Raw genomic sequence first — 13,528 nt, forward strand, 5'->3', positions numbered from 1 at the left:
TTGGCACTGTGAGCAGGTGCCAGGTCATGCTGAAAATGAAATCTTCATATCCATAAAGCTTTTCAGCAGATGGAAGCATAAAGTGCTCCAAAATCTCCTGATAGCTAGCTGCATTGACCCTGCCCTTGATAAAACACAGTGGACCAACACCAGCAGCTGACACGGCAACCAGACCATCACTGACTGTGGGTACTTGACACTGGACTTCTGGCATTTTGGCATTTCCTTCTCCCCAGTCTTCCTCCAGACTCTGGCACCTTGATTTCCGAATGACATGCAGAATTTGCTTTCATCCGTAAAAAGTACTTTGGACCACTGAGCAACAGTCCAGTGCTGCTTCTCTGTAGCCCAGGTCTGGGGAATGTGGCACCTGTAGCCCATTTCCTGCACACGCCTGTGCATGGTGGCTCTGGATGTTTCTACTCCAGACTCAGTCCACTGCTTCCGCAGGTCCCCCAAGGTCTGGAATCGGCCCTTCTCTACAATCTTCCTCAGGGTCCGGTCACCTCTTCTCGTTGTGCAGCGTTTTCTGCCACACTTTTTCCTTCCCACAGACTTCCCACTGAGGTGCCTTGATCCAGCACTCTGGGAACAGCCTATTCGTTCAGAAATTTATTTCTGTGTCTTACCCTCTTGCTTGAGGGTGTCAATAGTGGCCTTCTGGACAGCAGTCAGGTTGGCAGTCTTACCCATGATTGGGGTTTTGAGTGATGAACCAGGCTGGGAGTTTTAAAGGCCTGAGGAATCTTTTGCAGGTGTTTAGAGTTAACTCGTTTATTCAGATGATTAGGTTCATAGCTCGTTTAGAGACCCTTTTAATGATATGCTAATTTTTTGAGATAGGAATTTTGGGTTTTCATGAGCTGTATGCCAAAATCATCCGTATTAAGACAATAAAAGACCTGAAATATTTCAGTTAGTGTGCAATGAATCTAAAATATATGAATGTTAAATTTTCATCATTACATTATGGAAAATAATGAACTTTATCACAATATGCTAATATTTTGAGAAGGACCTGTATATGCAGAAAAATACTGTCTTCTAGAATAAAAGTTTTGATAATATCACAAACATTTTTTCAGTTTTGTTTAAAATCATGTTGCTTTTAAAAAGTACAGAGCCCAAACCTTATGATTGTAGAAGATCTTTAACAGATCTCTCACAATTAGTGGTTAATAAAGAAACAATAAATAAATTAGTCCACCATGTTTATATAAATTGCAGGTGATACTTAAATCTAATTTTATAATATGACACGTTTTAATTCAGGCAGTGCTATTAGCTCTAAATGAATCATTTGAAGGGATGCATCATTCCATTATCTTTTAGCATCTTTTTGATTTAGAAATGTCATTTTGATGTGATCCACTCAGTCATATGTTGTTCTTAATTCTGAACAATGGATCATTGAGTCAGGACCTAAGTTCGCAGTTAAATAAAATTAAAAAAACAATAATAAAACGTTTCTCTCCATTCTTTATTACTTGTACAGTAGCTATGTTCGTAGCTAGAGGGGACACCTGCATACTGATGCAAAATATATAATAAAATATATCATTAGTGCAGTCTGCTTAATAAATCCAGTGCAGAAAACAGAAAAAAACTGTTTAATAATCACAGGTGCAAATGTTTGAAAATGTACTACGACAGCCTTAATGTGTAAAACAAGGTTAATTTTGCCTTTCACCTTTTAGTAAATCAATTTCTTTCCCAGAGATCGATAAAGAAAAAATCATACATCATTACAGCATGTGAACATTTGTTTTGAAGGAACCAAGTATTTAATGGGTTCCCTAACTTCGATAAGAAACTGAACTATGTGAGAGCAGCTTTCATGACAAACTACCTCAGCAGCCAGTCTGGACAATGTTTTGTGTATCCTGGCTTTTTTTGTCTTGACCTTAATGTCCCAACAGCTGCTTTCTGCTGAGTCTGCTGAGTTTTACCTCGACTGGTGATGCTCTCCTGGTTGACCTCGCTCAGGTGAGCTACGCTGCCCTGATTTGAACTCGACCTCGGGCTCTCCCCATCCATTGACGACCACGCCAAGAGAGTTGCTTCTGAGATTGCAAACTGCTGCAGAATGCCTGAGATCAGAGATCAAAGAACAGACCCTGGTCAAATCACATTTAATTGGCTAAACAATTGCCTAATTAGCACATAATGCTGCTGATGACAGTTAACAAGCCCTGTTGTGTGCCTGCCCTTTGGCTGTGTCCATGTATCCCACCTGCAGCAAATCTAGCCTCCTTCTCTCCATCGCTGAGGTCGCTGTAGGCGTCGTTCTCTGCCCGCCTCTCTTTCTCCCTTTCCTGGGTGCTGATGCGGGACTGGGGGATACCTCCTGCACCAACCGTCTGCATGCCCCAGTTTTGCCATTCGATCATGTGGGCAACACGACCCTGGGCCATGGCCGTGGGCTTGGTCACTCTCTCCTTCATGGTGCGGGTGACTCCTGATTGATTAGAAAAAACGTGCAACACAGGAGGAAGCACAGGGGGAGAATATGGTTTTGAAAGAAGTTGGGAGAGAAGTGTGGCAAAGAGGATGATGAAGAGATCAGATGAGATGTAGAGGTGAAAAGGTGGAGGAAAAGATGGATAGACAAAAAACAAGAAGAGGAACGAGAAAAATAATTGTTAAGTTATTATCATGTTTAAATTACTGCAGCAAGATGGAAACTGTGATGATCAGTGAAAATATTGATGTCTTGCAGGATTGGACTGATAAAGTGCTTTAAAAACTGGACGCCTATGATTAAATGACCAGTGTTGAGCTTTATTTTAATATTGCAATAAGATAAAGTCCAGGGCAAATGCTTTTGAAGATCCCTAATTTCTTTTGCCTCTAAGCAGTCAGATTGTCTTGAACAGTGGTCTCTATCAGTAGTTCTTCAGTGTTTCAGAAGGTCTTTTAAAATATTTTTTTACACTTTTGTTGCTTTTCCACTTGTTTTACATCCAGTAACTTACAATTTTCAAAGAAATGTTTTATTGATTTTTTTATTTGTCTCTGATCTATGAATCATGAATCACCTTAAAAACTAAAACAGTCTGTCACAAAGACTCTATTTGTTCTCATTTCATTAGTGAAATGTTTGAAAAACAATGAAAGATAATGCAGTTTAACATAAAGTAGCATTTTAGGTGGTTCTGCTCCAATCCTATCCCAACTACTGCCTGTGAGTCTATGGCAATACGCATTGCTATTTGTTTTCAATCATGGGCTTAAATACCATTTTGCAACCTGCACACACAAAATTAGCACACCAGATTTTTTTATTCACCAAGCCGGGGTTTTCCTAAACAATGTGATTCCCCCCCCCCTTTACAATGCTCACAGTTAAAGAAACACTGCTGCCGTTCCTTGTCTGTCTGTGTCAAGTAATCTGCTTTGGTTGCTGTGCCCAGAAAACAGTGTCAGTGTGGGAAAAAGTTGTGCATACAGAAGCCGGAACACCAGTGTTGAAACTTTACAACATTAAAAGCAAAGTGGAAAGTTTATGAAGTAGAAGAACAACTTTTCGGTCTGTATCATCTGCACTTAATTCACTGGAATTGCATTTAATATGTTTGAGCAGAATTACCAACAAGTCATATATCAAAACAGAGAATAAACATACCAACATTGGCCTGGCACCTCAGCAAACAGTTTACCGTATATTGAAGACTGCAGCGACTTCAGCTGTATGAGTCAAGTCACGTATGTTTAAAACATAAACAAAAACATAAAAGGAGTATTCTCCTGCACAAACTCCTGTTGGGAGTAAATAGCTGACGCTTCTCAGGAAAGGCTGCAGCTTCCGGAACGTTGTTGGTGAGTGAGTTAAGGGGGAGATAATCGCAATAGTAATCTAGAACTAGTAATGCTGATGGAACGTAGCTGGATATTATACTTTATATGTATGACATTTAGTTTAATGACTTGGATCGGGACTCGGTATCTGCAAATGCCCTATTCTTAAAAAATGTACATTTGTATCGGGGACAAAAACTCCTCAGCGGGACATCCCTCATTTAATTGCCAACAAGGTCATTCCCAAAAATCTATAAACTGAAAGATGATGCTTCTCATAGGTTTTTCCTGGTTTTGTCCTATTTCTTAAACACTTGACTTTCATCTAATGTTCATCTACTGTAGTTTAACTTTATAGACCATATGATATGCTATCATGGGCCGGTAAATGGACTGGACAGAAAACAAGTGCAATAAGCAGGTAGCGTATGTTTAGAAAGTCAGAAAAAATACTGAAAAAGACCATCACAAAGTTTACCTTACCTGTGTTAATTAATTACTTTGTTGTTATGGTAATTAGACTGTTCCCAGCTCTGGATAAATACTGAATAACTGAACACCTTCAGGCAGGAAAATGAATAAATATGTAAGTAAATGCTGACAGCTTGAGCAGAGCTACAGCAGTATACAAAAAAAGCAGTCCAATCCTGCTGATCAGATGTGTGTGGGTAAATGAGGGTGGTCATTAACATTGATTATGAGATCCGTGAAATATTGGTCACTGTGGAGGTGACAGCCCCGTGTTTAATGAGACTTCAACTGGTCAAGGTGCATGGAGGAGAGGAGCTGGTGCATGAGTCTTTCCTGACACAGGTGCATCATGGGATGGAGCGGGCTAATTGGGTGAGGTGGCTGCGTGGTGTGAATGATGAGACTTTGGCTTGTTGACACACACCTCTGCTATGCTGCGCTGGGTAAGCAGAAAACTGCACCCTTTTCTCCTTGCTGTTTGTATGAGAACTCATTTCGATTCCGCTGAACATACATTTCCCCCCTTAAAGAAGAAATTAATTTCCTGCTGCCCTGCTCCAAACGGTTCCTACTTGCTTTGCTCTACATTTCATGTGACAACATATGACGACATGTACTGTAACTCCCTATGATGCTGGTGCATGGGGGTGGGGTGTGATTTATGTATAAATTATTGAACAGATCAGCACCACGACACAATACAACAGCTGCACTCCACTACACTGAACTGTAACTTCCAAATGAACAGTCCAAAGACAGTGGGGGGAAACCAAAATCATTGCAATAAAAGAAACCACTACACTGAACTGCTATACCACAGCACTTTACATAGGAAAAACATCCAGAGTAAAACTTGACTAGAACACCACAACCACTTTACAAAGAAAACACAATTTTGTGACTCATAACATGAAGTCCCTGCAAAATTTAAACTAGTAGATTCTCTTCGAGTTTACAAAATATGGTAGAAAAAAAGGTTCTAATTTTCTTGTTGGCTTTGAAATGTGACATTACCACGTTTCCCAAAGTCTGCTTCTGATTGGTTGGTCAGCACCTCCTGATGCCTCCCTACCCCTAACAATAACCACAGAGAATTCTTTACTGAACCAAGGTTGATTACCTTGACAGATTTGGTTTTATTAAATGTTAATGTTTGTGCTTTATTACTTTTGCCAAATTTTAGTTTAGTTTAGTTTAGTTTAGTTTTAGAAGTCCACAGCCTTTGAAGCTCGGAATGATCTTCGACCAAAACAACTGCTACTGGCGTAGCGATTTTACTGTCAAGCAGAGCAGAGAAAGGGGGATGTGAGAACAACTTGGACAGTAATCTGAATCATTCTGTTAGTGAACTATGGCCTTATTTCTGGCCAAGTAAAGGCTCGGGTATACCTTCGCCAAATGTCTTGAGAGAATTCTGAAATTAAAAATGTAATTTGCTTGAGGCGCATAACATACAGTTCTCAGTTTAAGCTGCAGATGTCGCTGTATTTTATGTATTGCCTGTATGCAGCAATATGTAGCAGAAGCAAAATGTATAGCAGAAACACATTACTGATGATATACAACTCTAACTGTTGTTGCATGTTTCTGAAGTGTGTAATATTTTGCAATACATATTCCCTTTGTGTTTAAAGTGAGCCATACTTGTAAAAGCAAACCGTGTTTCAGACTGTATACCCTGCTGCTCTTCCTGTTTGGTGAATCACATCCCATGGAGAAAGATACAAAATTTATAATATTCACAACCAGTCGAATTGACAGAACATGACCCCTCCCAACATGGGGAGGGGTCATGGGGAGGGGTCATGTTCAGTCTGTACAGTTAGAGTTAGCCCTCTAACTGTCCTGAAATGCCAATTGTGAAAACAGAAATGGCAGACATTAACTAGGCATTAGGAATCCAAATCAAGCCATCAAACCCTTTCTTTAAACTCCAGCGAGTGACCAAAATATATGATAATGATTACATTTTTATCATCTTAGATAATTCTTATTCCAATCAACCATTTTTCACTGGGAAAAAGGTATTTGCATTTAACACAGCTGGATTCTAACCGGGTTATCAAATGAGCTTCAAAATGCAAAAATAAGCTAACGGAGCAAGAGGTAAAGAAATATAGCTGGCTAATTATGGAAAACTATTTAAGTTTACTAAGTTGATCGAATGTTTATGACCATTATCCAAGAAACTTCGAAGTTAGTTTTACAAAGGGCATCCACGGCCTGAAACTGATGTCTGTTTTTATTAACCTCCTTTGCCATCAATTCCCAAATGTTTCGGTGGGATTTAGATCGGGGGCATGTGGGGTGGTCCAAAGGAGGGACGTTATTCTTCAGACTGGAATTGTGAGCTGCAGCAATGTTCTATTTAAGGCCCCAGTCACAGACTGAGGCCCTCACTAAAGTAGTATTCTCATTGCAACATCACTACATAGTTAGTGGGATGTTCTTCTCATGCCAATAATGCCGGAAGCCATCAGGGCTGTCCACCTTTTAATATTCCATGTTTGTTGCTCTCTTGCAAAGTCCAGAGGAGCAAGTTTGTGGTACGGGAGGAAAGGTTTGAATAGCAATGTTTTGTTCTTTCAGCTATTCCCTCACTGATACACAGGTCTTGGCTTGCAGTCAGCATTAGTAAGGGAACTTGGTTTGGGTTGATAATCTGCCTGTCTCTTTATTGGCACCCCACTGGATCCTTCAGTTCAGTGCAGGTGTATTTTTGTTGGTCTACCACTTAATTATTTCCAAGAATCCTCAGGATCCTTTAAAGTTACTGTTTCACTACAGCCAACCTCTGCAGAGTTGGATCATCAAGAGAGGCCTTGGCTGAGTATCTCAAAAAGCTACTTTCCTTTGCCATAGATGGATTATGACAGATTATGATTTTTTTTTAAGGCTATGGTCTTAAGTTTTTGATCAGCTGACGAAGAGCCTGTATGAGTTAAAAGCAGTTTTCAATAATTTGCCATAATCTTTTTTTGTTTTTTGCATTTTTAAACCTAAAATCTGTAATTTCCTCCCTGATCTTGGAATTTAGCTCAGGAGTGTATTTTGAATGCTTCTTATTCAGAAAACTCTCTACTCTAAGCTGTTTTAATAGATTGTAGAATTAGTGTTAAGATCTTTATTTTGTTTGTATTTTTTTTTTTACTCAAATAAATCATCATGAAATAGACTTTAGTGTGAATAACAATAAATATGATACTTGATTAAAGGGGATATATGCTGTTAAATCCTTCCTTTCACACTTAAATCATTCAGTTGTGGCCTATATAAAGTGTAACTGCAATGCTTTGGTCTGAATTCCTTGTTATTGTAGCTCCACAGGCTCCTCTTTTACCCATGTTCTGAGGTGCGTCTGAGAGCAAATCGTTTTGGGTCTCTTTAAATGCTGTTGAGGCACTTCACACCCCGCCACCCTCCAGGTAAAAGAGCGTTAAACTTTAACCCCTTTCTGCCATTTTTGTAGTTTGATAACAATTATTTAGTGCCACAGAAACAGGCCAAAAACGGCTAAAACAATGCAAAACTATTTATGTAATAGTAATATTCTAACCACGCAGTACAGTTATGTCCTCAAGGAGCTAAAAGCAGCACACAGCACTAATATAAGCAGAAGGTACGATGCTACTGCTATCTATACAATGGCCAGAATGTCACATCAACACACAATAAATTAATGTCTAAAATAAAGTTTGTTGTTATTTTAGCGTTATTTGCAGCTTACCGCTTTGCTGTGTCCATCGTTTCCATAGACAGAAGGAACTGACCCCTAAATCAGATGAAGTTTTTCAGCAAATCCTTCTTGATACTGGCGGAGGTTGCTGAAGGCACTTGTCCTTGAAGTGGGGAAATGGGATTTTCCCCACTGATGTGGGTACATTACTATGAAAAATTTAATTTAACCACGTACTTCGAAGAGGTCTGATGCTGGGGAACGGTGTAATTGTGTGGGTTAATACACCCAACAATGAACCGAATTTATCCTCTTTCAGCGTGGGCATACTTGAGCTTGGACTACAAAATCGCAGCAAAAAATAAAAATGGCGGATATGTGAAATTGATCAGTTGAAAGACCACAACCTTTTCTAGCTGTTCAGCAGCAAATACTGTGACTTAACGATAGGAAAAATGTAACAGATGAGAGAGAAAACTGAACGGACTGAAAAATATGGCCCAAACAGAATATAAAGATATCTATGCAAATTCAACTTTCTGTACTCCTACAGACTCCAACTACACAACAAAATTTATTTAAAGGGTAAAAAAGTGGATTTTGCATGATAAGTCCCCTTTAAGTGTCATTAATACAACTGATAAAATAATTCTTTATTTTAATAAATGTCCAGAATCTCTCTGCTATGTTCTCTGGGATACGTAAAAGATTCATCCATCAGCCAGATTTATGACCATTTTATCAGTGATTATGAAACTGATGAGACTGATCCTTTGCATTTATTATTATATCATAAAGTAGAAATAAATCTGTTTCAAAATTTAAACATCCAGCTCATCTTATCTGAGATTAATAAGTTGTATGACAATGCAATGTGTGTGCGTGCTGCGTGTTTTATGTTGGTTTTATTCCGTCAATGCCTTTTGAGGAGCCATTGACGACAGATGTGTCAGTGTGAAGAGGAAGTGAAAAAAGGGGAACCCTTTTAAGGGTAACATGCTAACTCCTGAGCCCACTGAGGGGCGGAGCCGGCATGGGGACGTTTACCAGAATCAGCACAGAAACACACCTGACACACCTGACAGAGAAGACTTAGCCAAAGCCCCGATGCCATAGGCATTTGAGTTCCTCTTGAGCCGAGGCAGGATTGATGTGGTGTCCTCCATGGACAGCTGGAGGGAGAGAAGAAAGAGGAATGGAAGAGGAGGAAGAGGGGAAGAAACAGAGAGCGTGGATGGTGTGACGGGAGACACAAAGACATTGACATGGTGTGTATTATAAAGAGAAGGGTGAGTGGGGAGGAGAGGTGATGGAGATGTTGGGTTAATACAAAGGACAAAATCTGTATTACCCAAATCTTCAGTCCAAGTAAATAAATAAAAAAACTCATCGTGCTCGCTACTGTGCACCGCTACAGTAAAGCATATGGTCTATTGGTCTATTATAAAGTTGAGGAGGTGAGAGGGGGTCATGAGGGAGAGAAAGCTTGTGGCTACAGGGTGATTCAAATCAAAAGCAAATAGTGAGAAAAATCATAGATGGAAGAACAATGCCACAACACTTACATTGATTCCTTCCCATGAAAACTCTGAACGTCCATGCTGAAGAGGAGAAACGGGTGGAGGGAGAGATGGGGAAAGAAGGAGCAGCAAAGAGTAAGAGAGAGTGACAGAACATTGACATGCATTGAGGAGGAGCAAGACCAAGTTGGTTTAAAAATCAGATGTGCGAATGAAGAGGACAAAATTAAAGGAGGTGAGCAGAAAAAGAAAGGAGAGTTGGATACACGTGAGTTTCCAGAGAACCAGAATGACAGGAAGAGGTGAAGGGATCAAACAGGAATCAGTTTATATTTGCTTAGTTATATTTAACAGAGTGAATATGCAATGGTTGAATGAGCTTCCTCTGCTTACATGTGCTGCCAAAACATATGAAAGCCAGCAGACTATTCTGTGTGAGAGTTTGAGAAAGATGTCAGTGGTGTGCTGATCTGTATCTGAAGCTGCAGATAGTCAGGGGCTGAGGCTAACAGGAGGTGTGTGTGTGTGTGTGTGTGTGTGTGTGTGTGTGTGTGTGTGTGTGTGTGCAGGGAAGAGGCGGACTCAGATTATGGGGACAAAGCAGATAAGCAGCAGCTTCTGCTACACTATTTCCCTCTATCAGCTGAGGTTGGGGCACTTGTGGCCTGCCGGCTGAAGTGTTTTGACTCTACTGTCAATGAGCACTGACACACAGTGCAGCAGTAATAACACAACTGCAACACACAGATTTCCTCTTGAACTGCATTTTCATATGGATGAGATATTTTCTCCTGGAATGGTACACATGGATTAAAGCCATTTTTTGTGCTGTAAGCTGCAGTGGTTCTCAGATGCTGTGGCACTTTGGGAAAAAACTCTTGAACTTTTCCACATTTTGTAAAGTTGCAACCACAAACTGAAATATATTTAATTAGAATTTTATGTGATAGATTAACACAGAGTAGAGCATATTTGTGGTAACATATGCATTTATTTTCAGTCCCCTTATTCTGTTAACACTAAAAAACATCCAGCGCAACCAACTTCCTTTAGAGGTCACCTTATTGGTAAATAGTGTTATTTAGTCTCAGTAAATCCAGCTGGTCTGTGGAGGTCTCAAAGGTTTCTTTGAGAAGATTAGTGAACAAAAAGCACCTTGAAAACCATGGAATACAGAGGACAGGTCAAGGATACTGAAAATGTAAAGCAATATTAGGTCATAAAACAATATGCCAGGCTTTGAACATCTCCCAAAGCACTGAAATTGGAAAGGATATGGGAAAACTGCAAACCAAGTAGAACACGGCCATCTATATAAACTGAATGAGAGAAGAGCCTTAATCAGAAAAGCACTAAAGAGGGCCAGGTAGCTCTGAAGGAGCAGCAGAGATCCACAGCTCTGGTGAAAGAACCAGTTTAAAGGTCAATTAATTGTGAACTCCCAAAATCTGGCCTTAATGGAAGACTGATAGGAAGAGAGCCAGGGTTGAAAGACAGCAGAAACTGGTAAGATGAGACCAAAACTGATCTTTTTTATCCTACAGGCAAAACACCATGTGTAGAAAAAAACACTGTACAACACCAGAAGCCCACTATCTCCACAGTGAAATGTGTGACAGCATCATGCTGTGGAGGAGCCTTTCTTCAGCAGGGACAAGGAAGCTGGTTTACAATTAATGGGGAAACAGTAGGAGCTAAATACAGGGCAGTCCTGGAACAACACCTGTTAGAAGAATGAGATTGAGACAGAGGTTCAACTTAAAGCTGGACATCGACCCAAAGCAAACTACCAGGGTTATAATGGAATGATTTTCATCAAACCACTGTCATGTGTTAGATTGGCCTAGTCAAAGCCCAGACCTGAATACAACTCTGTATATAGCAAGACTTAAACAATTGATGTTCACAGATGCCTCCATCCAAACTGACTGAGCCAGAATTATTTTCAGGCATAGAGTTTTTGGTCATCGTTTTGTGAGCCAAACGAACTACAACGTAGCTCAACAGGCATCGCAGCTCTGACGTCACAGGAGGTGAGCTTTATAAGGGCTCGCAGAAGGCTCCGACTTTGCTTTTTCCAGCTGGAACCGAGACTGGTTTCCACGCAACGTAAGCACATCTCCAGAGAATCAGAAGCTCGCAGGCAGGTTTTCACTCCATTCTCCAAAACTGGCCAACCTCGTGAGAAGCTTGACAAATCTTGCTGGGATAAGAAGACCAGAAGAGTGAAAAGTTGTTGACCGGAATAGCTGATTGTAAGAGAGGCTATTGGTTTAATAAATATTCACATATATAAAGAGACAGTGTTTGTGTTTATTTTGTGTAAGAGTGATTATCTGTCCAAATAAGGTTAGTGTTCCACACCATTTGGTAAAATGGTTGATAACACAGTGACATTTAGTGTGTTTTTGGTTAATTATTATCAATTATTAATGATAATTAAGTAATCTCTTACAAGAGGTATAGGCAACATTTCGGTCTAGATGTGCAAAGTTGGCAGAAACATACAGTAGAGACCAAAAGTTTGGACACACCTTCTCATTCAAAGAGTTTTCTTTATTTTCATGACTATGAATATTGTAGCTTCACACTGAAGGCATCAAAACTATGAATTAACACATGTGGAATTATACAGGTCCTTCTAAAAAAATTAGCATATTGTGATAAAGTTCATTATTTTCCATAATGTCATGATGAAAATTTAACATTCATATATTTTAGATTCATTGCACACTAACTGAAATATTTCAGGTCTTTCATTGTCTTAATACGGATGATTTTGGCATACAGCTCATGAAAACCCAAAATTCCTATCTCACAAAATTAGCATATCATTAAAAGGGTCTCTAAACGAGCTATGAACCTAATCATCTGAATCAACGAGTTAACTCTAAACACCTGCAAAAGATTCCTGAGGCCTTTAAAACTCCCAGCCTGGTTCATCACTCAAAACCCCAATCATGGGTAAGACTGCCGACCTGACTGCTGTCCAGAAGGCCACTATTGACACCCTCAAGCAAGAGGGTAAGACACAGAAATAAATTTCTGAACGAATAGGCTGTTCCCAGAGTGCTGTATCAAGGCACCTCAGTGGGAAGTCTGTGGGAAGGAAAAAGTGTGGCAGAAAACGCTGCACAACGAGAAGAGGTGACCGGACCCTGAGGAAGATTGTGGAGAAGGGCCGATTCCAGACCTTGGGGGACCTGCGGAAGCAGTGGACTGAGTCTGGAGTAGAAACATCCAGAGCCACCGTGCACAGGCGTGTGCAGGAAATGGGCTACAGGTGCCGCATTCCCCAGACCTGGGCTACAGAGAAGCAGGACTGGACTGTTGCTCAGTGGTCCAAAGTACTTTTTTCGGATGAAAGCAAATTCTGCATGTCATTCGGAAATCAAGGTGCCAGAGTCTGGAGGAAGACTGGGGAGAAGGAAATGCCAAAATGCCAGACGTCCAGTGTCAAGTACCCACAGTCAGTGATGGTCTGGGGTGCCGTGTCAGCTGCTGGTGTTGGTCCACTGTGTTTTATCAAGGGCAGGGTCAATGCAGCTAGCTATCAGGAGATTTTGGAGCACTTCATGCTTCCATCTGCTGAAAAGCTTTATGGAGATGAAGATTTCATTTTTCAGCACGACCTGGCACCTGCTCACAGTGCCAAAACCACTGGTAAATGGTTTACTGACCATGGTATCACTGTGCTCAATTGGCCTGCCAACTCTCCTGACCTGAACCCCATAGAGAATCTGTGGGATATTGTAAAGAGAACGTTGAGAGACTCAAGACCCAACACTCTGGATGAGCTAAAGGCCGCTATCGAAGCATCCTGGGCCTCCATAAGACCTCAGCAGTGCCACAGGCTGATTGCCTCCATGCCACGCCGCACTGAAGCAGTCATTTCTGCAAAAGGATTCCTGACCAAGTATTGAGTGCATAACTGTACATGATTATTTGAAGGTTGACATTTTTTGTATTAAAAACACTTTTCTTTTATTGGTCGGATGAAATATGCTAATTTTGTGAGATAGGAATTTTGGGTTTTTATGAGCTGTAATCATCTGTATTAAGA

General features: G+C 40.4%; 1 protein-coding gene across 4 annotated transcripts in view; it reads right to left on the bottom strand.

Annotated features, from left to right (window-relative positions):
- Positions 1–13,528, bottom strand: part of fam131bb (family with sequence similarity 131 member Bb) — a 53,486-nt gene that overhangs the window by 11,724 nt on the left and 28,234 nt on the right. The window contains exons 4-7 of one of the 4 annotated variants that reach the window (XM_047361665.1): positions 9,511–9,546; positions 9,024–9,117; positions 2,234–2,458; positions 1,950–2,090 (exon numbers count right to left, since the gene is read on the bottom strand). In XM_047361665.1, the coding sequence (XP_047217621.1) occupies positions 1,950–2,090; positions 2,234–2,458; positions 9,024–9,117; positions 9,511–9,546 (496 nt within the window). Of the gene's footprint in view, positions 1–1,949; positions 2,091–2,233; positions 2,459–9,014; positions 9,118–9,510; positions 9,547–13,528 lie in introns of all 4 variants that reach the window. The other 3 variants (XM_047361664.1, XM_047361668.1, XM_047361666.1) reach the window with 3 other exon arrangements.

Source organism: Girardinichthys multiradiatus, chromosome 3 (assembly GCF_021462225.1).
Source record: "Girardinichthys multiradiatus isolate DD_20200921_A chromosome 3, DD_fGirMul_XY1, whole genome shotgun sequence".
In the NCBI taxonomy this organism is placed as follows: Eukaryota; Metazoa; Chordata; class Actinopteri; order Cyprinodontiformes; family Goodeidae; genus Girardinichthys; species Girardinichthys multiradiatus.